Source organism: Scyliorhinus torazame, chromosome 11 (genome assembly GCF_047496885.1).
Source record: "Scyliorhinus torazame isolate Kashiwa2021f chromosome 11, sScyTor2.1, whole genome shotgun sequence".
Lineage (NCBI taxonomy): Eukaryota > Metazoa > Chordata > Chondrichthyes > Carcharhiniformes > Scyliorhinidae > Scyliorhinus > Scyliorhinus torazame.
This window is the reverse complement of record NC_092717.1, coordinates 6,274,455-6,301,250: the sequence shown is the minus strand read 5'-3', so window position 1 is coordinate 6,301,250 and position 26,796 is coordinate 6,274,455. Positions and strand designations below refer to the sequence as shown.

The window sequence follows — 26,796 nt, the reverse complement described above, 5'->3', positions numbered from 1 at the left end:
CATGTTCTTGTTCCCGTTGACATTGCTCCTCATCTCGTTTCCTTTTAATTTATTTTTTATGTGATTCTGTTTTTTTACACTCTCTAAAGCCCTACATGGGCAGCACAGTGGTTAGCACTGTTGCTTCACAGCGGCAGGGTTCCAGGTTCGATTCCTAGCTTGGGTCACTGTCTGCGGAGTCTGCACATTCTCCACGCGGGTGCTCTGGTTTCCTCCCACAAGTCCTGAAAGACGTGCTGTTAGGTAAATTGGACATTCTGAATCTCCCTCTCTGTACCCGAACAGGCGCCGGAATGTGGTGACTAGAGGCATTTTACAGTAACTTCATTGCGGTGTTGATGTAAGCCTACTTGTGACAAAGATTATTATTACATGTCTGTGCGCACACAAAATCTTGATGAGGTCAAAGCTCCATGAATACATTAAAAGTGGAAAGTAAATCATGGGCGGCAAACAGTCTATTGATCGCATAGTAAACCTAAAATCGCCACAATTCATACCAGTGCACAGAGGTACTTGCACATTGGTAACTGAAACTATTGGTTTCCAACCAGCATCCACTTGGGAAGGAACAATGCATGTTTCTGTGCACATGCGCAATCGATGCAGCATGCTTCAAATTGAGTTGGAGGATGTGTCCGTGTGACGCACTTGCCAAGAACTGAGAATGTTGGAAATGCACAACATTTACTGAGAAAACGGCATTCCAATCTCCCGGAATACTCTCTTTGGCCACCGGGAGATTGATGCTGATTCCAGTAGACTCCATGCGATTCCGGGAGGATTGATAACCTTACACGGGACTAATTATGTCACTCTTTCATGGTGCCTGCACAGGCATGACGGGGCTGAATAGTTTCCTTCTGTATTGTAAACTTTTATGGCAGAGTCAAGTTTTCAATCTGCTAAAAATGTGCCCGCTTTATGAGGAATTGTCACTTTGCACTATCTTGATCAGAAGTGTTTTAAGGGTGAGTGGAGTCAGAAGCTTCAGATGTGCAGTATCTGTGGTTAAAGTCTGGCCAATGGAGTGGAGCTAATTTGATTTACTCAAGCAAAATTGTTCCATTTATCACATTTAAAACATATGTTTTTTTTTAATGAAACAACTTTATTAATCTCCATCTGGAGAGTGTTTCAAAAGCTGATAGTTTGTCCTTTAACTATCTGCTGTTTAGTTGTGACCCTGCACATCATTAATTGATGTTTCCAATTATGAGTATTGCTACTAAATGATTCTTGCATGTAGCCAAATGGCACAAAAATTATATATGTCATTTTTATAATTATATTTGGTGTAACTTTACCGATACATTAAAGGAAGTATTTCATTGAAGTCCTGGCTCTGTGAGGTACCACCAGATTGTAGAGCTTAAGAGGATCAAATGAGAGGCTTTGGTTGTATGTTTGCAGATCAAAGTTGGAGGACAGTCTCTGTGCAAGGTGTCATTAATAGATTTGACAAGCCACATCAAATGCAGGGCAGTGAACAGCCCAGAGTATTTTCGGCGAGAGGGTTTGCAATTAGAACTAATGGTTTACTGAGAACGAGGGGGCCACAGACAAATGGGTCTTGTCCTGACTTCTTCAGCAGTAATTGAAGACAGTCTTTGTGTGTTTTTCAAAAATAAATGTCATAGATTGTGCAGTGACTTTGACAAGATGATGACTTTCCTGCTTCCCTCGCTATCTGTTTCGAGTGGAATAAGTGAGCCCGTCATACTTGGGAAATTTCTTTCAAAGACATGCATGGTTCCAGTTGCACTGCTGTAAGACTGTTAGTGTGTCTGGCTGCAGGTAGGCTGCAAGGTGACCTCCGTGACTTCCCGCCAAAGAGAAAATGCTGGAAAATCTCAGCAGGCCTGGCAGCATCTATAGGGAGAGTAAAGAGCTAATGTTTCGAGTCCAGATGACCCTTTGTCAAAGCTAAAGACAGAGAAAGTGGAAAATATTTATACTGTGGAGTGAGAATGAAAGATGAGCCATAGCCACAGAAACCCAGGGAAACTGGGTTGTATACCAACAAAAAGGAAGGACGGTAAAAAGAGGGAAAATCGACCGTGGATATCTAAGGAAATAAGGGAGAGTATCCAATTGAAGGAAAAAACATACAAAGTAGCAAAGATCAGTGGGAGACTAGAGGACTGGGAAATCTTTAGGGGGGCAACAGAAAGCTACTAAAAAAGCTATAAAGGAGAGTAAGATAGATTGAGAGTAAACTTGCTCAGAATATAAAAACAGATAGTAAAAGTTTCTACAAATACATAAAACAAAAAAGAGTGGCTAAGGTAAATATTGGTCCTTTAGAGGATGAGAAGGGAGATTTAATAATGGGAGATGAGGAAATGGCTGAGGAACTGAACAGGTTTTTTGGGTCGGTCTTCACAGAGGAAGACACAAATAACATGCCAATGACTGATGGAAATGAGGCTATGACAGGTGAGGACCTTGAGAGGATTGATATCACCAAGGAGGTAGTGACGGGCAAGCTAATGGGGCTAAAGGTAGGCAAGTCTCCTGGCCCTGATGGAATGCATCCCAGAGTGCTAAAAGAGATGGCTAGGGAAATTGCAAATGCACTAGTGATAATTTACCAAAATTCACTAGACTCTGGGGTGGTCCCGGCGGATTGGAAATTAGCAAACGTGACACCACTGTTTAAAAAAGGAGGTAGGCAGAAAGTGGGAAATTATAGGCCAGTGAGCTTAACTTCGGTAGTTGGGAAGATGCTGGAATCTATCATCAAGGAAGAAATAGCGAGGCATCTGGATGGAAATTGTCCCATTGGACAGACGCAGCATGGGTTCATAAAGGGCAGGTCGTGCCTAACTAATTTAGTGGAATTTTTTGAGGACATTAACAGTGCGGTAGATAACGGGGAGCCAATGGATGTGGTATATCTGGATTTCCAGAAAGCCTTTGACAAGGTGCCACACAAAAGGTTGTTGCATAAGATAAAGATGCATGGCATTAAGGGGAAAGTAGGAGCATGGGTTAATTAATAGAAAGCAAAGAGTGGGGATTAATGGGTGTTCCTCTGGTTGGCAATCAGTAGCTAGTGGTGTCCCTCAGGGATCAGTGTTGGGCCCACAACTGTTCACAATTTACATAGATGATTTGGAGTTGGGGACCAAGGGCAATGTGTCCAAGTTTGCAGACGACACTAAGATAAGTGGTAAAGCAAAAAGTGCAGAGGATACTGGAAGTCTGCAGAGGGATTTGGACAGGCTAAGTGAATGGGCTAGGGTCTGGCAGATGGAATACAATGTTGACAAATGTGAGGTTATCCATTTTGGTAAGAATAACGGCAAAAGGGATTATTATTTAAATCATAAAAAATTAAAACATGCTGCTGTGCAGAGAGATCTGGGTGTGCTAGTGCATGAGTCGCAGAAAGTTGGTTTTCAGGTGCAACAGGTGATTAAGAAGGCAAATGGAATTTTGTCCTTCATTGCTAGAGGGATGGAGTTTAAGACTAGGGAGGTTATGCTGCAATTGTATAAGGTGTTAGTGAGGCCACACCTGGAGTATTGAGTTCAGTTTTGGCCTCCTTAATTGAGAAAGGAAGCACTGGCACTGGAGGGTGTGCAGAGGAGATTCACTAGGTTAATCCCAGAGCTGAAGGGGTTGGATTACGAGGAGAGGTTGAGTAGACTGGGACTGTACTCGTTGGAATTTAGAAGGATGAGGGGGGATCTTATAGAAACATATAAGATTATGAAGGGAATAGATAGGATAGATGCAGGCAGGTTGTTTCCACTGGCGGGTGAAAGCAGAACTAGGGGGCATAGCCTCAAAATAAGGGGAAGTAGATTTAGGACTGAGTTTAGGAGGAACGTCTTCACCCAAAGGGTTGTGAATCTATGGAATTCCTTGCCCAGTGAAGCAGTAGAGGCTCCTTCATTAAATGTTTTTAAGATAAAGATAGATAGTTTTTTGAAGAATAAAGGGATTAAGGGTTATGGTGTTCGGGCCGGAAAGTGGAGCTGAGTCCACAAAAGATCAGCCACGATCTCATTGAATGGCGGAGCAGGCTCGAGGGGCCAGATGGCCTACTCCTGCTCCTAGTTCTTATGTTCTTATGAAACCGGGTGCTAATGGCCACAGAAACCAAGGGGAAAGAGTGTTAATGGCAGTCCCCAGAGAGGACAAAAGGTGTGAAAGGCAAAACTGCAGAGAAACTAACATCAGAGGGTAAAATGTGACAGATGTAGATGTGGGGGAAGGGGAAGCAAAGGGAAGAAAGGGTAAGGAAAGTTGGATAAGAATGGCAGAGGGGTTAAATATATATAAAGAAAGACAAGGGTGAAAGAAATTGTAAAAGACAGTTAAAATGAAATGGGATGAAAACAAATGGGTGGAGGTGTGGTAGAGCTGATCATCTGAAGTTGTTGAATTTGATGCTGAGACCGGAAGGCTGTAGCGTGCCTAACTGGAAGATGTTGTTCCTCCAGTTTGCGTTGAGCTTCACTGGAACATTGCAGCAAGCCAAGGACAGACATGTGCTCGGGAGCAGGGGTCTTGTGTTAAAATGGCAAGCAACGGGAAGGTCAGGGTCCTGAATGCGCAGACAGAAGGTGCTCAACAAAGCGATCACTCAGTCTGCGTTTGGTCTCTCCGATATAAAGAAGACCACATTGGGAGCAGCGAATGCAATAGACCAGATTGAAAGAGGTGCAAGTGAAACACTGCTTAACTTGGAATGAGTGTTTTGGGCCTGGGATGTTAAGCATGGAAGAGGTAAAGGGGCAGGTGTTACACCTGCAATTGCATGGGAAGGTGCCATGGGTGATGGGAGAGGAGGTGGCTAGGGTGGAGGAGCAGTGATTTCACAGTCTGACCAGATCCTGCTCTCAATCTCATCAGAGGAAATAGAGGTTAGGAATTACAGTGTGAATCAACCTATCCCATGTTCGTGTGTCAGGGAGTGGTGCTGGAATTGAGTGGTTCTTTGCAGAAGTTCCTTTCAGTTCTATACTCATTTTGGTTGATGTAGACAAATTGGATTCTTCCTGACAGTCAGCCAATTTCGTAAAATAGGAATATAATGGGAGAGGAGTGGATTCTAAAAAGAAGGATGAAACAATCCGGGAGAAGGGTGAAGTGAAAGAGCAAACATCGGGAGGTGGATAAAATGAATGAAACTAACTGTATGGCAAGTGCATCAGAAAGCAAAGCAAATAACACCTGGACACACAACCGCGCAGATCATTGGTATTCTCATGACTGAGATTGGCAGCTTTTTAAAAGATATTGTTGTTAAAGTTTTCATTTTATAAAACACAAATAAACGAATCCGTACAAAACAAAATACCATTTTCAAACCCCCACCCTTGAGAAGAAAAAAGAACCCCCTGATCCCCTTATTAATCATGAAGTCCCAATATTCATCAAGAACACCAGATTTGTGCCTGAGGTGCTGTTACCTACAGGGCTGCAGACCCAAGAGCTGGAAGGTGGAATTAGACAGCATAGTTCATTCTTAGAACATAAGAACTAGGAGCAGGAGCAGAGAATTTAGCCTCTCGAGCCTACTCCACTGTTCAACACCATCATGGCTGATCTCATCCTGGCCTCAACTCCACCGTCCTGCCCGTTCTCCGTAACCCTTCAACCCATTACCAATTTAAAAACTCCTCCTTAAATTTACTCACTGTAATCCCAGCATCCACCGTACTCTGGGGGAGCGAATTCCACAGATTCACAACCCTTTGGGAGAAGTAGTTTCTCCTCAACTCCGTTTTAAATTTGCTGCCTCTTATCCTGGGACTATGACCTCTCGTTCCAGAATGCCCCACAAGAGGAAGCATCCACTCCATGTCTACTTTATTCATACCCCTTTTAGCATAGGTACCTCAATTTGATCTCTCCTTATTCTTCTAAACTCGAAAGAGTATCGGCTTAAACGGGTCAATCTCTCATACGACAAACCCCTCATCTCTGGAATCAACCTAATGAACCTCCTCTGAACTGCCTCCAACACCACTGCATCTTTCCCTCAGCTTTTGGTGTCTCAACGTACTGTCATAGCCATTCTGTCTCTGGCACATCGATTAATCTGCTTGCCTTTAATGCACTCATATCAATGTTTTACACTCCATTTTATTTGGCTGTAACTCATTTTAAAGACGATCAAAATGAAGTTTTGTGAAAGTTGCTCCCACCTCTTAAAGTTGACAGTGGTAGCTGGGAATAGAATGAAGCTCAGCTTTATGAAGAGATATCCAAACTTGAAAAGCAACGAGTAAATAAAAGGTAAAATTAGGAGAAACAATGGGAGGAATGGAGAGCTGACAAATGACTGGTGATCATTTATTAAAATACTCTTCTTTAATTAAAGTATCTCTAATGCTTATTTTAATATTTCTGGTTTGTTCGTAAATAAATTTGCTATTTGAGTAGTTTTATTAAATTAATCTTTTGTTCCAGCTCATGCACTGTAATGCAGAAAATTTCATTGTAAATTTATACAGGACAATATAGGATGTCTTTGAACGCGCTAGCAATCCAAGGGTCAGGTGCTGTGTGTGGAATATTCGGGGAAATTGTCTGACCATAGCTGGTTTTATTTGGATGTGAGCCCACTAGAATCTGGTTTGAGACTTCCCATTTGCTTCACTTGTTCCGGTTCTAAACAACAGGAAACTTTGCTGCCATCACTGTGAGTTGAATCCAAGCCCATTCCCAAAGGTCAGTCATTAACCCGTTGTACATGGCAGTATGTATGGTACATGTCTCTGACAAAGTATTTTTTGAAATGAGGATATTGAGCAATGTGGTCTTGTTAGTGGACGTGGTCAGGAGAGTGGGTTGCCCAGAGGGTTTTCAGCTCTGGGACTGGATTTCAAATCTATTCTGTATGAACTATTAGCTGGAAGAGGCGTATTTGAGCAGCATGCTGTTGTCCAGAGTATGTGCCCTTCAGGTTTGTAAGTGATGTAAAATCTTGGAACAAACAAGGAACAGTGGGGATCTGGCAAAATTCATGCATTATAGAGTCATCGAGTTCTACAGAACAAAAGGAGGCCCTCCAGCCCATCGTGTCTGTGCTAGCCATCAAGCACTTACCTATTCTAATCCTATTTTTCACCACCTGGTTCACAGCCGTATATGCTGTTTCAAGTGCTCATCAAAATGCTTCTTAAATGTTGAGGGTTCGTGCCTTTGCCTCTCTTTCAGGCAGTGAGTTCCAGATTCCCACCCCCGTCTGGGTGAAAATGTTCTTCCTCAAATCACCCCTCAATCTCCTGCCCTGACCTTAAATCCGTGTCCCCTGGTGATTGCCCCCTCTATTAACCGGAAAGGTTTCTTCATATTTACCCGATTTATGTCCTCCTCATTTTGTGCACCTCGATCAGGTCCCCCCTCGGCCTTCTCTGCTCGAAGGAAAACAACCCCAGCCTAACCAGCCTCTCTTCATAAGTGGAATGCTCCAGCCCAGGCAGCATGCTGGTGAATCTCCTCTGCACCTCCCCAGTGCAATCACATCCTTCCTATAGTGTGGTGCCCAGAACTGTACACAGTACTCCAGCTATAGCCTAACCAGCATTTTATACAGCTTCATCATAGCCTCCCTGCTCTTTTGTTCTGTGTCTCGGCTAATAAAAGGCAAATATCCCATATGCCTTCTTAACCACCTTATAGACCTGTTCTGCTGCCTTCAGGGATGTTTGGACGCGATCCAAAGATTCCTCTGTACTTCCTAGCGTCCTACCTTTCATTGTGTATTCCCTTGCCTTGTTAGTTTTCTCTACGTTTACCAAGAGAAAATGGCTCTGTCTGCTTCACAACTGCATAGCAGGAAACAATACTTTTCAGATTATGATGTATTTTAATTAAACATTGTCACATGTATTGTCTTGCTTTCTATTCAATTTGTTATTTTTAAGCTTTGAAACAGTGCCATTACTTCACTTTAAAACACTTGAGGTGTTCCTTTATTTGCCCATTCCAGTACACAATCTTACAATTTTTTCAAAAAAACATCGTTTTATGGATGATTTGCTCAACAAAATGTGTATCGGTTTGATTGATCAGTACCTGGATAGTTCTGCTGTGTCTGAAATCAGATCTGTGGACAGTTGAGTTGTCTCAGCGTGTGCTTGGAGTGAGGGGCGGCAGCATTACATCAAGGCACAGCAATTTAAATTTATATCATAGGTTGGGAGGAGGAACAGATTGTGCTGTTGGGAGAAATGAATGTGAAGCTCTTCAGTACCTGTTTTGATTATGAAAATCAAAGCTGGACTGAAATTAAAGCATTCTGTTTTTTAGTATTAAGTGGTAGTGAAATTGGTATTGAATAGTTAATGGGTTTGACACCGAGAGTGTGCTGAGTTTAACATACCCTATTCAATTAAAGGATTTATGGCTGCAGCTTTGGTTCGTGGCTCCATCTCTACTGATAGTCTACTCCCTCGCGTGGCCTGATTTGGCAGCTCCTCCAAGCCAGTTCACTTGCTGATGTGCTGAGTGCTCTTTTCAACATGTAAGAAATAAATGATATGCTGAAGCACGCGTTTCTTTAATACCTGATTTTAAAAGAATTGATGTGATTTCCTCCATTTGTGTTTAAATCACTTTTTGGACTGGTGTGTAAAATTCCAGATCCACCATGAATTGTCCTGCGGGTCAGTTAGTTCATTATAGATATTACTTCAAAAAGCCCGGTGATAATGACATTACAAGCTGTTCACTAACATTTTCCAGTTCAGCACCAGAAATATCCTCCGTTGATGTCTTCAAATCTGAATTTGAATTTAGTGCTTCCTGTGTGGAGCTCTACAGGATGCAAAATCGAAGGCTTGAAAGAGTTAGCCAGAGCTTTCATTAAAAGCCACTGCCGCAAGTTCTGGATTTACTTAGCCAAGTCTTTGAAGGGTAAAGTGCTGTTAACAGTGACAGTTTGGTGATTCAGTTTAGGAAGTCCGAGCAGATTAGATGCTGCAACCCCAGAATATTGTGCCTTACTTTCCAACTCCATAAATGTCTAATTCAAAAAGATTACGGGTGTAGAAATGTTCTTCAAAAAGACAGTCTGAACTTAAGGGTGTAAGTTTTATTGAAGTTCTTACTGTGAAGGGGCAATCTATTCAATACTGTCATGTGCTAATACTTAACCTGCACTTTTGAATGTAGCAGCCTTTTATATAAAATGTACAGAATATTGTGCTGCCTACAGTTGAAAAGGTTTGCGGTTTCATGGAATGTAAAGCTGTGAGAGAACTCCAGTTTGTAGATGGAAACTCAGCCTCACTGTACCCCCAGCTCCCCCAGTGCAGCTGCCAACTATTAGCGACATATAGAAAACCCTGGTCTTTACTGTCCTGACAGATAAATTAATGGTTCTCTTGAACTAAGTCTGTCCTAACTTTTTTTCAATTTTACTCATTTTAAATGTAACTTTCTACTTTGGCTTAATTTGTAACGTGGTATTATCGACATTTAATATTTTCATGGCTCCACGAGGTTTGTGTTTGACAACCTTTTTTCTACACTGTAGTGCTTGAACCTTTTTCCTTGCAAATCCCCACCCTTATTCTTGTTGCTGTTTCTCTTGCACATCTCTGGTGCAAATGTTCAACTTGTGACAAGAAGTTTTGTACATTGCTTCCGAATATGCTCTGCCCAGTGTATTGTAAAGCCTTGGCGGATGTATTTCACAGAGGACAGGACTGCAGTATTCTTGGTTTGTATCTCAAAGTTCTGTTAGTTTTCAATCACTTAATCCCATTTTTTATATATTTGAAGTATTACGATTACTGTGCCTCCTGGCTCCCTTTCAAAACTTCCTTCACCAGTTCAGTTTGTATTAGTTGTATGTTGCTATTTGCACTTGATCACTATCCTGTGTAACATTGTGTTGTTATATTTGCCATTGCCGACTTCCGGTTGCGGCTATGCTGAGCTAAGTCGCACGTTCGGCAGCTCACGCCAGAAACGGACTTTTGGGCTCTTTTGAGGGGCCCCAGTGGCATTTGTTTGACGATTCCCAGTGTGGGAAGGTGACCGTATGGATTGGACCAGGAGTGGAGCGGTGAAAAAAGTAATTCTGGTGCAGCGAAAAGTGCGAGGGAGGAAAGCTAAGATGGCGGCGGGTGGAGACCAGGCAGCGTGGGCGCAAGAGCAGCAGGAGTTTCTCGCGCGCTGCTTCACGGAATTGAAAGCAGAGCTGCTGGAGCCGATGAAGGCTTCGATCGACAAGCTGGTCGAGAACCAGAAGGTCCAAGGGGCGGCGATCCGGGAGGCGCGGCAGAAGGCCTCCAAGAATGAGGACGAGATATTGGGCCTGGCGGTGAAGGTGGAGGTGCACAAAGCGCTGCATAAGAAATGGCAGGAGAAGTTCGAGGACATGGAGAATCGGTCTAGGAGGAAGAATCTGCGGATTCTGGGTCTCCCGGAGGGAGTGGAGGGGTCGGATGCTGGAGCATATGTGGTCACGATGCTGAACACGTTGATGGGCGCGGGTGCCTTCCTGAGGCACCTGGAGCTGGATGGAGCTCACCGAGTCCTAGCGAGGAGGCCCAAGTCTAATGAGCCGCCACGGGCGGTATTGGTGCGGTTCCACCGCTTGGTGGACAGGGAGTGTGTCCTAAGATGGGCAAAAAAGGTGCGGAACAGCAGGTGGGAGAATGCAGAGGTCCGTATGTACCAGGACTGGAGCGCGGAGTTGGCCAAGAAGAGGGCCAGGTACAATCGGGCTAAGGCGGTTCTGCATCGGAAGGGGGTGAATTTTGGGAGGCTGCAGCCGGTGCGACTGTGGGTCATGTTTAAGAACCGGCACCATTACTTTGAGACGCCGGAGGAGGCGTGGACCTTTATTCATGCCGAAAAGTTGGACACGGACTGAGGGTCGGTTGTGAGGGGAGGTCGCGGGGGGCTACTGTGGTTACTGTGCTTTGGGGGATGTTCTGTTTTGTTTCCGTGGGTGCTGGGTGGGGTAGGGTGAATTGGTTCGAAGGGGAGGTTTTGTGAGAGTGTGGGCATCGGTGGTTGGAAGGACGCGGCCCCGTTGGGGGGAGGGGAGATGGGAGGCCCGAGGTGGGGAGCTGGGCTTAGGCCGCAAAAGGGAGGTGCTCCAGTGAGGGCGGGGCCAGTCTGATGGAAAGCACGGGCTTTTCACCACGCTAGAGAAGGAAGGGGGCAGAGCCGTGGAGGGAAGGCCGGTGTTGGAGAGGAGCGCCCGCTGATGGACAGGAGGGGGGTGGGAGACTACCACATTGGGGGGTCGATGGAGTGGCCGGGGTCAGCAGGAGTCAGCTGACTTACGGGAGTGTTATGGGGGGAGCAACGCAGCTCGGGGGGGACCAAGCTGGGGGGAGGGGGGAACTGGGTTGCTCCTGCATTGGCCAAAGGTGAGCTGGAGCGCGGAGAGAGAGTCGGGGCGGGGGTCTGCCGCTGGGGGGAATGGAGAGTGCGGGAGGCGCGAGCACATGGCTGGTCTAGAAAAGGGGTTGGCTAATTGGCGGGGGAGGGGGGGGAGAAACACTGGGTTTCATTGTATGCCGATGACCTGTTACTGTGTATGTGGCAGACCCAGTGGGGGGGATGCTGGAGGTGATGCGAATCCTCGGAGTTTGTGGACTTTTCGGGGTATAAGCTCAACATGGGGAAGAGTGAGCTCTTCGTGGTACACCCAGGGGACCAGGGAAGGAGGATAGACAAGCTTCCACTGAAGAGGGTGGAAAAGAGTTTTTGGTATCTGGGGATCCAGGTGGCCAGGAGCTGGGGGGCCCTACACAAGCTCAACTTGACAAGGCTGGTGGAGCAGATGGAGGAGGTGTTTAAAAGGTGGGATATGCTGCCACTCTCCTTGTCGGGTAGGGTACAGTCGGCGAAGATGACGGTGCTCCCGAGGTTCCTTTTTTATATTCCAGTGCCTCCCCACCCTGATCCCTAAGGCCTTTTTTAAGCGGGTCAGTAGGAGCATCATCGGATTCGTGTGGGCGAAAAAGACCCCGAGGGTGAGTAGGGTGTTTCTGGAGCGGAGTAGGGACAGAGGAGGGTTAGCGTTACCTAATCTGTGTGGGTACTACTGGGCTGCCAATGTGGCGATGATACGCAAGTGGATAATGGAGGGGGAGAGTGTGGCGTGGAAGAGGCTGGAGATGGCGTCCTGTGTGGGCACGAGTCTGGGAGCACTGGTGACAGCACTGTTGCCGCTCCCGCCGACTTGGTACACCGCGAGTCCGGTGGTGGCGGCGACTTTGAAAATTTGGGGGCAGTGGAGGCGTCACAGGGGTGAGGTAGAGGCTTCGGTTTGGTCCCTGGTCCGGGAGAACCATCGGTTCGTCCTGGGGAGAATGGATGGAGGGTTCCTGAGCTGGCACAGGGCAGGAATTAGAAGGATGGGGGACCTTTTTTTAGATGGGACGTTTGCGAGCCTTGGGGCGCTGGAGGAAAATTTGGGCTTCCCCCTGGAAATGCCTTCAGGGTCATGCAGGTAAGGGCATTTGTAAGACGTCAGGTGAGGGGGTTCCCGCTGCTTCCAGCACTCAGGATGCAGGATAGGGTGCTCTCGGGGGTGTGGGTTGGAGAGGGCAGGGTCCCGGCCATCGACCAGGAGATGCAGGAGGAGGAGGAGACCTTGGTGGAGGAGCTAAAGGGTAAATGGGAGGAGGAGCTTGGGGAGGAGATAGACGAGGGTATGTGGGCGGACGCCCTGGGTAGGGTTAATTCTTCCTCCTCTTGCGCCAGGCTTAGCCTGATACAATTTAAGGTTCTTCACAGAGCGCATATGACAGGGGTGAGGCTGAGCAGGTTCTTTGGGGTGGAAGACAGGTGTGGGAGAACATAGAACATAGAAAATACAGCACAGAACAGGCCCTTCGGCCCACGATGTTGTGCCGAACCTTTGTCCTAGATTAATCATAGATTATCATTGAATCTACAGTGCAGAAGGAGGCCATTCGGCCCCCTGAGTCTGCACCAGCTCTTGGAAAGAGCACCCTACCCAAACTCAACACCTCCACCCAACACCAAGGGCAATTTGGACATTAAGGGCAATTTACCATTGGCCAATTCACCTAACCCGCACATCTTTGGACTGTGGGAGGAAACCGGAGCACCCGGAGGAAACCCACGCAGACACGGGGAGGACGTGCAGACTCCGCACAGACAATGACCCAAGCCGGAATCGAACCTGGGACCATGGATCTGTGAAGCAATTGTGCTATCCACAATGCTACCATGCTGCCCTTAAGAACAAATAAATCTACACTATATCATTTTCCCGTAATCCATGTACCTATCCAACAGCTGCTTGAAGGTCACTAATGTTTCCGACTCAACTACTTCCACAGGCAGTGCATTCCATGCCCCCACTACTCTCTGGGTAAAGAACCTACCTCTGATATCCCTCCTATATCTTCCACCTAATGGGAGGTGCTCGGGGAGCCCAGCAAATCATACCCATATGTTATGGGGGGGCGGTGTACTTGGTGTTTTCTACTGTGTTTATTATTGCTTAATGAGGGGGTTTGTATATTGGGGGAATTCGTGATGTAGTTGTAAGATGTTTATTTATCTGTTCTTTGTTTTTCTTTTTTCTGTAAGGGGGGGGGGGTTTGTTGAAAATGTGTAAAAATTTGAATAAAAATATTGCTTAAAAAAAAAAAATATTTGCCATTGCCTGAGAGATTTCGACCAGTAATCTAGCCATTTTCTATTTTGTTGCTACATCTGCCATTTCTGCTTTTCCTATTTATGTTGTTTGCAAATTTGATGAGTTAACACGCAGAAATCCACTTTTCAGTATTCTGAACATCTTCAGTGTAACTTTATAGTTCTCGCATATGTTCTCTTATTGTTAAAAAATATTCTATTCAGGTATTTTCATAAAAACAAACCAAAGCAGAAGCAAAATTGTACATTATAAATAAGCAACATTCACCTTCCCACCATCACCCCCTTCTCTCTCTCTCTCTCTCTCTCTCTCTCTCTCTCTCTCTTCTCTCCCCCCCCCCCCCCCCCCCCCCCCCCCCCAAACCCCCTCAATCCTCCTTAAACAAGTCAACGAATGGCTTCCACCTCCGAGCTAACCCATTAGCCGACCCCCTCAGGAAGAACTTGACCTTCTCCAGCCTCCGGAATTCTGCCAGGTTACTCACCCACACCCGCGCTTTCGGTGGCTCCGAGTCTCTTCACCCAAGCAAGATCCGTCTCCAGGCTATCAGGGCGGCAAAGGCCAAAACGTCAGCCTCTCTCGCCCCTTGGACTCCCGGGTCTTCAGACACCCCAAATATCGTCACATCTGGACCCGGGGCCACTTTCACCCCCAACACCTCTGACATTGCGTCCGCAATGCCCTGCCAGAACCCCTTTAGCTTCGGACATGCCCAAAACATGTGGACGTGATTCGCGGGCCTTCCCACCCACACCTAGCCTCTGCCTCCTCAGAAAACCTGCTCATACCTGCAACCGTCATATGTGCTCTATGAATTACCTTAAACTGAATGAGGCTTAGTCTCGAACACGAAGAGGACGCATTCACCCTCCACAGGGTCTCAGCCCATGTACCAGTCTCTACCTCCCCACCCAGCTCCTCCTCTCACTTCCACTTTATATCCCCCACCTGAGCCCCCTCCCAATCCATCACTCCTAGTAGACCTCGGGCTACCTTCACATCCCCTATCTCCTCTTTCGACATCACTTTATCCTGCAACCCCAAGGGCGGTAACTCAGGAAAAGACGGCACCTCTCTCCTCACAAAATCCCGAAACTGCAAGTAGGTAAAACCGTTCCCCCTGGGTGGCCCATACTCTTCCTCCAGATCCTCCACATAAATAGGTGTCCAAACCGCTTGATTCCCACCTGCCGCCAGCCCTGAAACATCTCATTCAGCTGCCGCGCCCCCCTGCCGGTGCATACCTATGATTGTCACAAATCGATGCCCACACCGAGGCACCCTCCAGTCCCAAATGCTGCCTCTGCTGCCACCACCACACCCTCAAGGCCAACACCACCATTGGGCACACGGAGTGTCTGGCCGGTTACAACAGCAGAGGCGCTGTCAACAACGCCCTTAAACTCGATCCCTTAGAAGAAGCTGCTTTCATCTGCCCCCACATCAACCCATCCCCCACTACCCATTTCCTGACCATGGCAATGTTCGCCGTCCAGTAGTAGTTCATTAAACCCGGCATCGGCCAACACCCCCCCCATCCCACTTCTTAAAAAATGCCCCTTCATCTGCTCCACCAGTCAAGTCAAATTCAACTTGTGCAGCTGCACCCAACCCCGCGTCACCCAAAACTCTCTTATTTTTAATCAATAAATCCATTTCCATCGTCTTCCTCTAGTTTTCTTTTCAGTGGAAGCCATTCATGTGGACCTTAAATTACTGAAAATCCAAGTAAGCCCTTTTTGACAGACTGCACTGCAAAACACTCACCTTCTAATTCAATTTTGTCTGTTAAATGTATTTATTGTCAGAATAATTTCAATTGCTCTACCTATTAGATTTGGTGCCCTATTAAAATATAGTGCTGCATTCACTTGTATCCAATTCTGCAGGAAGTCTGCTTATGTCGAATGATTCTGATGTGACAATAGCACGTCCCCTTCCCCTACAAATGTCCTTCCCAATCTGCTACAGATCACTAAATTAGCTTTTAATCTTATATTTCCCGAGCTTATTAACAGCCTTTGTTTTTGTTGGCAACTGAAAGACGATGCTTTCCAATCTCTGAGTTCTTGGAATGCATCAAGGATATTTGGTTACAAGTCCAATTGCAAAATATTGCGGATGCTAGAAATACTTAATGCTGTTGTGAACCTTCGTGGGGCAAAACTCATCTTGCTAATTGCTATTACCCCCGAGAGCAAGAACAACTCTCCCTTTAAACAAATTGCGTTTGAAGTGTTCATTAGAAAGGGAATCAAACAATGTTGCCCTAACTGGGTGTGTAGTTCTTGTTAGAAGCACCATTCGCAGCACAATAATGGCACCTTTGGGCATTGTGCGTCTGAGCATTATAGTATCAGTCCATATTTTGTTTTGCTCAAGAATGCTGCATACTCCATTGTCCAGATACGTTCAGCACATTGTCCATCCAGTTCATTGTGGTTACGTATTGCAGGAGAGAAACTGAATGGTAATGATGTTAGACTTCCAGTGACAAAATATAGGAAGTAAAGGGTAATATGTAATCGTCTGAGCCGAGGGGGGATGGAGAAACTAAACAACATGGCAAACAAGTGCTTGAATGATGCAGTACAGTCAGATGATTGGATGAAGCACAAGAACTTGATGCTATTGCAAGATACAATACACTACACCATGTCAAAATCTCAGCTAACTGTTGAATTCTGTACAGTTGCCAATATAATCCCTGAACCTTTTGGTGCAGATCTCAACTAAAACGTGCTCGGAAGCAGTTTGAGCATCCTGTAAATGCAGCGGCGAAACATCTTTTTTTCCTCAAATTTTTTCCCCCTGGCCTTCCATTGTAAAGAAGTACATTTGCAAGGAATCAGCATGCGATGAGCAGGGTTCGGGGTAGAATGTGTTCATCAACTTCAACTCGTGGGCAGATAGTCACATGCTGAACAGGTGGTCCTCATTTCCCTTTTCATGTTAAGAAGATATTTATAAATTACAAACTGGGATGCATATGGACCAAACTCCTTAAATGTAGAGATTCTAAAACAAATAATAGAACGATGACAGCTATTTTATGTATGGCAACCAGTTGTGCCCATCCGGTTGTTCTTGCTGTCGTTAAAGGGTAATTGGGTGCCTTAAGCTGCTTGGGCGTTTGAAGTTAAGTCCTTGTATAATTGTGCTTCAGCTAAGGAGCAATGCCACAAGGCTGAAGTAAGTTGACTTTGAACTTTAATGGGTGTTCTAGAGTTATTGCACTGACAATGCCTGACTGTATGGTGCTCTCTAATTAATATAAATTATAACTTATTCACAATTGGTTGCTGGTTGATTAGCTTAAGTTAAGGAAAATGTAATTTCCTATAGTGATGTTAATAGAAAGATGCGATTTTATTTGAATAAATAAGCCTGGTTAAATGCTTCAAGTTGAAACATAATTGAGTCAATCTTCCAAGTGGATCAGAAGTTTAAACAAATAAATATGGTCATTGAACAAATCTGTACTTGGGCAAGTGTTCATAAAGCTGTTGAGGATGAGGGCTAAAGTAGCATGGCCCTATTAGGTTACATTTTCTTTGCTAGTACATGCCAGTGCATATACTGAAATCAGGGTAACTAGAGATTTATTTGCATCTTTGCGATGAGGCCAAGTGATACTTTCAACTTCTTGTCTAGTTTAATTTTACTTCAAACTTCCTAATTCAGTGCAACAACATCAATTTTTCACTGGCTTATTTGGTCTATTAAAAATTTAATTTGTGTGTTTTTCACAATCCTGGCCTCGTGAGCATATCCACATTTCTGCAGCCAAGCAATTATCTCGTCACGTAGCTCAGTTCAAAATTTTGTTTGGGCTGAAGTGTTGAACGAGGAGAAGTTTTATGAAAACTGAAATAGAGAACCTTATTTGAAATAGGTTTAGAATAAGGGGCGGCATGGTGGTGCAGTGGCTAGCACCGCTGCCTCCCGGCGCCGAGCTCAGGTTTGATCCCAGCTCTGGGTCACTGTCTGTGTGGAGTTTGCACATTCTCCCCGTGTTTGCGTGGGCTTCGCCCCCACAACACAAAGATGTGCAGGGTAGGTGGATTGGCCACGCTAAATTGCCCTTTAATTGGAAAAAATGAATTGGGTAATCTAGATTTAAAAAAAAAAAAAGAATAGGTTTAGAATGATGTCTTGTTAACATCATTACACGGCACAAAATCATGGATTCAGTTGTCTTGGGCTTCAAATGCGTCACGTCTGCAGGGAAAACACTTGCCAACCTATTGTTTAAATCCATATGAAGTGAAAATAGCAAATAGCTTCCCCCAAAAAATTACTGAAGCCATTAGAAGTTGGATGACCACACCCACATGTTCTGGGCCTGTCCCAAGCTTGCTGGACAGCCTTCTCCGAGGCAATGTCGAAGGTTGTGGGGTGAGGCTGAAGCCATGCACAATAGTGGCAATCTTCGGGGTATCGGAGCAGCCAGAACTACACATGGATAAGGGGGCTAACGTCTTGGTTTTGCTTCCCTAATGGCACGCTGCAGAATCCTGCTCGGCTGGGCAGCACCACCCACAGCTGCAGACTGGCTCGCTGACCTCTCGGAATTTAGCCACCTGGAGAAGATTAAGTATGCCACCCGAGGGTGGGAGGAAGGCTTCATGGATACTTGGGGTCAGTTTGTCGGCCTGTTCCCAAACCTATTCGAGGCCAGCAACGAGGAGTAACTTGAGAATAAAAAAAGCAAGATGATGAGGAGCCAAGGAACTGTGCAACCATGCCGGGGGGGGGGGGATACGGAAGGACGGTGGGGAAACCACAAAAGAGAAGAGGAGGGAGGGGATAAATCCCCTTTCCCTGAAAATAAAGCAAAACACAGCTGAAGGGATTGGGGGGGGGGGGGGGGCAAGTGGGAGCATGAAGGAACTATAGACCGATTCAGAGGGCAGCGAAATGTATGTCGGGTCAATTAAACAAAAGACAAAATAAACCTTTCTGTACAATAAAGTAAATTAGCATGGGTAAGAAAAATGTGATGTGTGTATATACAATTGTTTATAAATATGAGAAATTGCCAATAAAAAGATTTATTTAAAAAAAAAAGTTGGATGGGAAAGCCCCAAGATCTGGATTCATACCCAGTGCCAAGGAAGATGGAGGTCAATCATCCCAGTCCCAGGAGTTCCTTTGGGTAGTGACTAGGCCAAACTGTCTTTGGGTGCTTCCTCAATAACTTTACTTCCATTGTACGGTCAGAATTGGGGATGTTCGCTGATTACAGTGTCCAGGTCCACCACATGGACTACAGCAGTTCAATGAGGTTCACCACCATCACCTTCCGAGAGCAATATTTTGATATGGGCAGCGAATGCTGGCCTTGTTGGTGACATCAGCGATTTCTTCTTACACCTTCCCCACTAATAGTGACCAGACTTAAAAGAAAAACACAGTTCTGGAAAAGGAAATTCAGAATCTTCGTGACAATACTGCCCATTTCATGTTCTGATAGTTCACATGAGCGAAGCCCTGTATAGATCTGCCTTTCTGGCTGGAGTTCTCAATTTTCAGTACTTCTGTGAATACAAGGAATTTTTATCCGCTGTGGGAAAATTTTGTGAGAGAGGTGTTTTGCCCTGCTCTTGCAATAGTCAATATACCAAGAGAGCAAGCCAAAAACTTAGAATTACCTAAAACATATGCAGCAAAATGCTAGATAGATATAATTGCAAATGACTGTCATGCACGTGTAGCTGTCAGTCACAGTAACATTAAGTTTTTGTACGCTGGCTGGGGGCACGATGAGTTCAGTCAAATTACATTTTCTGCACAAGCTTTTACAGAACAAATAGTATTGAAGTGACAATTGAGAAGACAATTATTCAGTTGTATGGTTTGCACCGAAGCTGTCAAAAGGCGGCACGGTAGCACAGTGGTTAGCACTGTTGCTTCACATCTCCAGGGTCCCAGGTTCGATACCTGGCTTGGGTCACTCTCTGTATGGAGTCTGCACGTTCTCCCCGTGTCTGTGTGGAGTCTGCACGTTCTCCCCGTGTCTGCGTGGGTTTCCTCCGGGTGCTCCGGTTTCTTCCCACGAGTCCCGAAAGACGTGCTGTTGGGTGAATTGGACATTCTGAATTCTCCCTCTGTACCCGAACAGGCGCTGGAATGTGGCGACTGGGGGATTTTCACAGTAACCTCTTTGCAGTGTTAATGTAAGCCTACTTGTGACAATAATAAAGATTATTATGTGCTGAAGAAGATAAAAGGGAACAAAAATGATTTGTAAAGGTTTTCATGATTCTTTATCCAAACTGATTTGACCTCTTTAGTCCTCATAGTCATACAGCACAGAAAAGGCCCTTCTGCCTGTCGAGTCTGCGATGGTCAAAAACAGCTACCGAACTATTCTCAACCCATTTGACAGCACTTGGCCCATAGCTTTGTATGCCTCGTTATCGCAAGTGCACACCTAAATACTACTTAAATGTTTTAAGGGCCTATGCCTCCACCACCCTTTCAGGCAGCAAGTTCCAGACTCCCATCACCCTCTGGGCAAAAACGGTTTCCGCACATCCCCTCTAAACCTCCTACCCCTTATCTTAAATCTATGCCCCCTGGTCATTGATCTCTCCACCAAGGGAAAAAGTTTATTCCTGTCTACTCCATCTGTGCCCTTCAAGATTTCATACATCTCAACCAAGTCTCCTCTGGCCAAGGGAAACAATCATCTCTCATCATAAGAAACACTCTCCAGCCCAGACAACATCCTGGTAAATCTCCTCTGCACCCTTTCCACTGCTATCACATCCCTCCTATACTGTGGATTCCAGAAATGCACACAATACTCTAGCTGTGGCCTAACCAACATTTTATACAGTTGCAACATAACCTCCCTGCTCTTAAACTCTATGCCTTGGCTAATAAAGGCAAGTGTACCATACTGTATCCACCTGCTGAACTACCTTAAGGGACCAGTGTACATGCACACCAAGGTACCTCTGATCCTTGTGCTTCCCAGGGTCCTGTCGCTTATCATGTATTCCCTTGCCTTGTTTGTCCTGCACAAATACATCATCTCACACTTATCCAGATTTAATTCAATTTGCCACTGATAGCTCATCTGACCAGCTCATCTGTATTCTCCTGTAATCGAAAGCTATCCTCCTCACTGTTTACCACCCCACCAATTTTCATATCATCCGCAAACTTGCTGATTGACCTTTCTACATTCGTATCTAAATCATTTATATAAACCACAAATAGCAAGGGTCCCAACACTGATCCTTGCGGAACCTCACTGGACACAGGCTTCCAGTCAGAAAAACGCCCCTCGACCATCACCCTCTGCTTGCTGTCACCCAACCCATTTTGGATCCAATTTGCCAAATTTCCTAGGATCCCATGTGCTCTTCCTTCGCTATCAGTCTCCCATGTGGGACTTTATCAAAATCCTTGCTGAAGTCCTGCAGACTACGTCAAATGCATTTCCCTCATCTACATACCTGGTCACCTCTTCGAAAAATTTAATCAAGTTGGTCAGGCATGACCTTTCCTTAACAAAATCATGCTGAATGTTCTTGATTAATCGCTGCCTCTCCAAATGCAGATTAATTCTGTCTCTCAGAATTACTTCCAGTAGTTTCCCCACCACTGAGGTTAGACTGACGGGTTTGTAGTTTCCTGGTTGATCCCTTCCTCCCTGCTTGAATAATGGTGCCACATTGGCTATCCTCCAGTCCTCCGGCACCTCTCCTGTGACCAGAGAGGAATTGAAAATTATTGGCAGCACCCCTGCTATTTCCCCCCTTGCGTCACTCAACAGTCTGGGATACATTTCATCTGGCTCTGGAGATTTGTCTACTTTTAAACCTGCCAGACCACTCAGAACCTCTGTCTATGTTAATCTCTTCAATTTTATTCCAGTCCTTCTCCCTGATTTCCATACCCACAACCGTCCCTCTCACGAGTGGACACTGACACGAAGTATTCATTTAGAACCCTACCTACATTCTCCGGCTCCACACACGCCTTACCCCTGTGGTCCTAAATGGGCCCTACTCTTTCCCTAGTCATCTTTTTACCCTTAATGTACTTGTAAAACAACTTGGGATTTTATTTTACCTGCCAGTATCCTTTCATGTCCCCTTTTTGTTCTCCTAATTTCCTTTTTAAGTTCCCTCAAACACATTCTATATGCCTCTAGGGCTTCTGCTGTTTGAGCCCTCGATATCTGCCATAAGCCTCCCTTTTTCTCCTTATTCAATGCTGCATATCCCTCAAAATCCAGGGGTCACTGGATTTGTTGACCCCACCCTTTTTCCTGATTGGAATATGTTGGCCCTGTGCTATCCCCATTTCCTTGAATGTGTCCCACTCTTCTGTCACAGATTTACCTAAAAGTGTCTGTTCCTAGTCCACTCTGACCAAATCATATCTGATCTTATTAAAATTGGCCGCCCTCCAGTTTAGAATTTTGATCTCCGGCCCATCCTTGTCCTTCTCCATAACAATCTTGAACCTAACAGAGTTATGATCACTGCCTGCAAAATGCTCCCCCACTGATAGTTCAACCACTTACCCAGCTTCGTTACCTAAAAACAGGACCGCGCCCTCTCTTGTGTGATCTTTTACGTACTGGCTTAAAAAATTATCTTGGATGCATTTTAAGAATTCTGCTCCCTCTAAACCTTTCATGCTATGACTACCCCAGTTAATATCAGAGAAATTGAAATCCCCCACTATCACTACCCTATTACTTTAACACTTCTCTGAAATTTGTTTACATAACTGCTCTTCTATTTCTCTCAGAGTGTTGGGGGACCTATAGAACACTCCCAGCAATGTGATTGCTCCTTTTTGGTTTTTATGTTCTACCCATATGGCTTCAGTTGAAGAGCCTTCTAAGATGTCTTACTGCTTTAATTGATTCCCTGATTAAAATTGTGACACCCCCTCCTCTCTTACCTCCTTCCCTATCTCGCCTGAGGGCCAATCCTGCCCCTATCTCAACCATGTCTCCGTGACAGCAATGACATCATACCCCTATGTTTTAATTTGTGCCGTCAATTCATCTGCCTTGGTTGTCAGACTTATTGCATTAAAATAAATACCATCCAATCGTGCCAAACTCCCTTGTGACTTAACTGGTCTAGACATTCTATGCCTTTCAGATTCCCTTCATGTCTCTTCTAATTTTGGCTTATTTTCCCCTGTTTCCCTAATTTCCCCCATTGGCTAATGGGGGAACATGATTTAAAAGAAAAATTGGTCAAGTCCTAATTTATTCCTGGATGCTTCACCGCTTCCTCACACCCAACATGCCTAGCTTTTGAAAGCAAATTTAAGATGGAAAATGAGATGCATTATCTTATTTTGACAAGTGGACAGAGATCACAGGTGTACAATGTTGACCAAAATGCTCCTGCTCCTGCCGCAGGTTTCCCTTGACAAAGGATTGACCTCTTCAGTTGGAAACATATTTCTGCGTGTTGGAAGCCTGTTTATTCTACATTCATACACACTGCATGATTGCGCACATTTAATTTTGCAGGATTGGCTGGAGTTCAACAGACTGCCAGCCAAAGCATACTTTCATAGTTAACCCAAATGTGGTGCAGTAATGTAAAACAGACCATTATGTTTTGATTTGAGAAAACTTAAATGTCGATTTGGGCTGATTTGAAATGGCATCAGCCTCTAATCCATCTTGGCATTTGTGATTATATGCATGCACATGTACAGGGCGAGTATATGGTGAGCTTGTTCTAGTTTCCATCTGCATGTATCCACTATAGGATAATAGTCCATTCCAAAAACTGTTGATTAATGCATTGTTCTTGGTTCCAATGAAATATTGCACGTTTTTGCACCACCTTTTTGTTCCTTTAAACATTGCAGGACATGTTTCCTGTAATGTCCTTCAATTGTAAATAATTGTTAAATGGATGTGTGCTTTCAATTGCTTAAAATCTTTATTTTCTAAATAGGGACGGACGAATGCTGTTTGATTATCTAGCAGAAAAGCATGGGGTAAGTTGGCATTCGTTAGTTATCGTGGATATTTAATTATTGACTGCAGAATGATATTGTCATTCAGCTGCTGTGGAATGATTCGAGTGATTGTTCAAACAATGGATTAGCGCTCCCCACATTAGGCTTTCCCCAAGCCCTGCCGTATGTTTTCCAAAAAATTAATTTACGGGATGTGGGTGTCGCTGGTTAGGCCAGCATTTATTGCCCATCCCTAGTTGTCCTTCAGAAGGTATTGGCGAGTTGCCTTCTTGAACCGCTGCAGTTCTTGAGGTGTAGGTACACCCAGAGTGCTGTTAGGGCAGAAGTTCCAGGGGTTTGCCCCAGCGACAGTGAAGGAATGGGGATATATTTCCAAGTCCGGGTAGTGAGTGACTTGGAAGGCAACCTGTTTGCCAGGCTTAATTTTTAATGGTGCCAGTCAATTATTTTGTCACAAACTACTTCACTAGTTTCAAATAATTCATCTTAAATATATTTTCAGATCAAATGGAACTTGACTTGATGTAATAAAGCTGCTCAATTATTGAATCTTTAAAACTGATGAATAGTTATTCCCAAAATTACGCATTCTGGTATAATTTACATCAAATTGTATCATTTGTGTTAATTCTCCAATAAAAAAGATAGTATCATAAATTGAAAAGTCTTTCTTCCCTCCAGCTTATTTTAAAAATAATCTTTCTTCTTTGAAGTTTCGTCAGGAATATTTGGACACCTTGTACCGATATGCTAAATTCCAGTATGAGTGTGGCAATTATTCGGGAGCAGCAGAATATCTCTACTTTTTCCGAGTTTTGGTGAGTAGTCTCCTACAGGTAAATGAAGCTTGGTGCTTGAATGTCTGGAGGCTCTGATCAGGTCTTGTTGCGCATGATTAGGAGGAGTACGGTTTTTCTTATAATAATCTTTATTATTGTCACAAGTTGGCTTACATTAACACTGCAATAAAGTTACTGTGAAAATCCAGCGCCTGTCCGGGTACACAGATGGAGAATTCAGAATGTCCAAATGACCTAACGGCACATCTTTCCCGGGTTCGATTCCCTGTTTGGGTCCATGCCTGTGCGGAGCCTACACGCTCTCCCCGTGGCGGCGTGGGTTTCCTCCGGGTGCTCCGGTTTCCTCCCACAAGTCCTGAAATTGGACATTCTGAACTCTCCCTCTGTGTACCCGAACAGGCGCCGGAGTGTGGCGACGAAGAGATTTTCACAGTAACTTAATTGCAGTGTTAATGAAAGCCTACTTGTGGCAATAAAGATTATTATTACTAACATTACAACAGCAACGACACTACAAAGGTAATTCGTTGGCTGTAAAACACTTTTAGAGCATCCTGAGGTCATGAAAGGCGCTATAGAAATGCATGCTGTCTCAAGTGTTTGTTTCCAAGTTGATGGGAAACAGGAGTGAGTGTGACGTGTGTATAATGGGGTGAGGGGGGTGGGAAAGAGGAGAGAGGAGGGTGTGATGGGGCCTCTCGTAAGAAATGGATATAGAAAATATCCAAGCATTGCTCTGGGTACAAGCAGTAATAATGTTCCACATGAGCCAGAAAGTCAGCATAAATGGTAAATACAGACAGTCTTGACACCTGATCGGACACTTGAGAGCTTTCAGTGCTTCTGTTGGATTGAAGTCAATGCCAGTGTGATGTAATACAATCCTGGAAGTGAACCAGAATTTATAATGTAATAATTTGAAATAGAAGCTTGAAATATGTTTCTGAGGAATTGAAAATTGATTTCTCTCTTGACTTTCTGCATGGAATGATGACTTGAGCTCTCTTTTGTGGACAAGAGTAAATTTAGATGGAGGAATAAAATCTAATGTAAATAACGTTTTTCTTGAGATCACGTTATTATGGGATGGGGAAGTGGGGGAGGCGGTTTGTGCAAGTGTAAACATCAACCTCTTGTGAATATAACGATGTTGGTCGATTAGTGAGTCTGTCACTTTAGAATGACTCGAGTAAATGCTGGAAGCCATGATCTCTAAAACTTTATAGGCTCAGCCACTGAAAACTGCATTAATTCATCTGCAATAGAATGGGTTTACCTGCATCCCCTTGTACATAATTGCTGTGAAGCTCCTCCCGAGGTTGCTGTTCGTGTTTGTGTCTTCCAATCTTCATCCCTAAGGCATTTTTTAGAAAGATGAATGCGACGATCTCTGATTTTATATGGGTTGGGAAAGCCCTGAGGGTGAAGACTGTCCTTCTTGAGCGGGGCGCGGGGAGGGGGGCTTGACCCTTCCGAACATTAATTCCACTGAGCAGCTAATATATCGATGGTTAGGAAATGGGTAGTGGGGGAGGGGCCGGTGTGGGAGCAAGTGGAGGCAGCGTCTTGAAAGGGAACAAACCTCCGGGTGCGGCGATGACCAGCTGAGTCGCACGTTTCGGCAGCTCCCGGTGAAACGGACTTTTGGGCTCTTGATAGGAGCCCCAACGGCAATTTTGACGGCTAAAAACACTGTGCGGTAAACCAGAAGGGAATCCCCCCTGGACACGGATGAAAAAAGGAGGAGAAAGTGGCCGGATTGCAGTGGATCCTTTAGAACAGCGGCAAGGAAGGCAAGCAAAAACCAAGATGGCGTCGGAAGGTGGCAGTTTAACATGGGGCCCTGAACAACAAGAGTTCTTGAAATGCTGTGTGGAAGAGCTCAAAAAGGAAATGAAGAAAGAGCTGTTGGCCCCGATACTACAGGCGATCGAAGGGCTAAAGGAGGAACAAAAGACCCAGGAGCGGGAGCTTCGGGTCGTGAAGGCAAAGGCAGCCGAGAATGAGGACGACATACAGGGCCTGGTGGTGAAGACGGAGACGCATGAGGCACATCAGAAACGATGTGTGGAAAGGTTGGAGGCACTGGAGAACAACGCAAGGAGGAACAACCTGAGGATTCTTGGTCTTCCTGAAGGTGTGGAGGGAGCGGACGTCGGGGCATATGTGAGCACGATGCTGCACTCGTTAATGGGAGCGGAGGCCCCGGCGGGTCCGCTGGAGGTGGAGGGAGCATACCGAGTGATGGCGCGAGGGCCGAGAGCAGGAGAAATTCCCAGAGCCATAGTGGTGAGATTCCTCCGTTTTAAGGATAGAGAAATGGTCCTTAGATGGGCAAAGAAAACTCGGAGCAGTAAATGGGAGAACGCGGTGATCCGCGTTTATCAAGACTGG

General features: G+C 45.1%; 1 protein-coding gene across 1 annotated transcript in view; it reads left to right on the top strand.

Moving 5' to 3' along the window:
* eif3eb (eukaryotic translation initiation factor 3, subunit E, b) overlaps positions 1-26,796 on the top strand; it is a 173,713-nt gene that overhangs the window by 14,579 nt on the left and 132,338 nt on the right. Inside the window, exons 4-5 of the mRNA XM_072466877.1 lie at positions 23,578-23,620; positions 24,316-24,420. Of these exons, the coding sequence (XP_072322978.1) occupies positions 23,578-23,620; positions 24,316-24,420 (148 nt within the window). The remainder of the gene's footprint in view (positions 1-23,577; positions 23,621-24,315; positions 24,421-26,796) is intronic.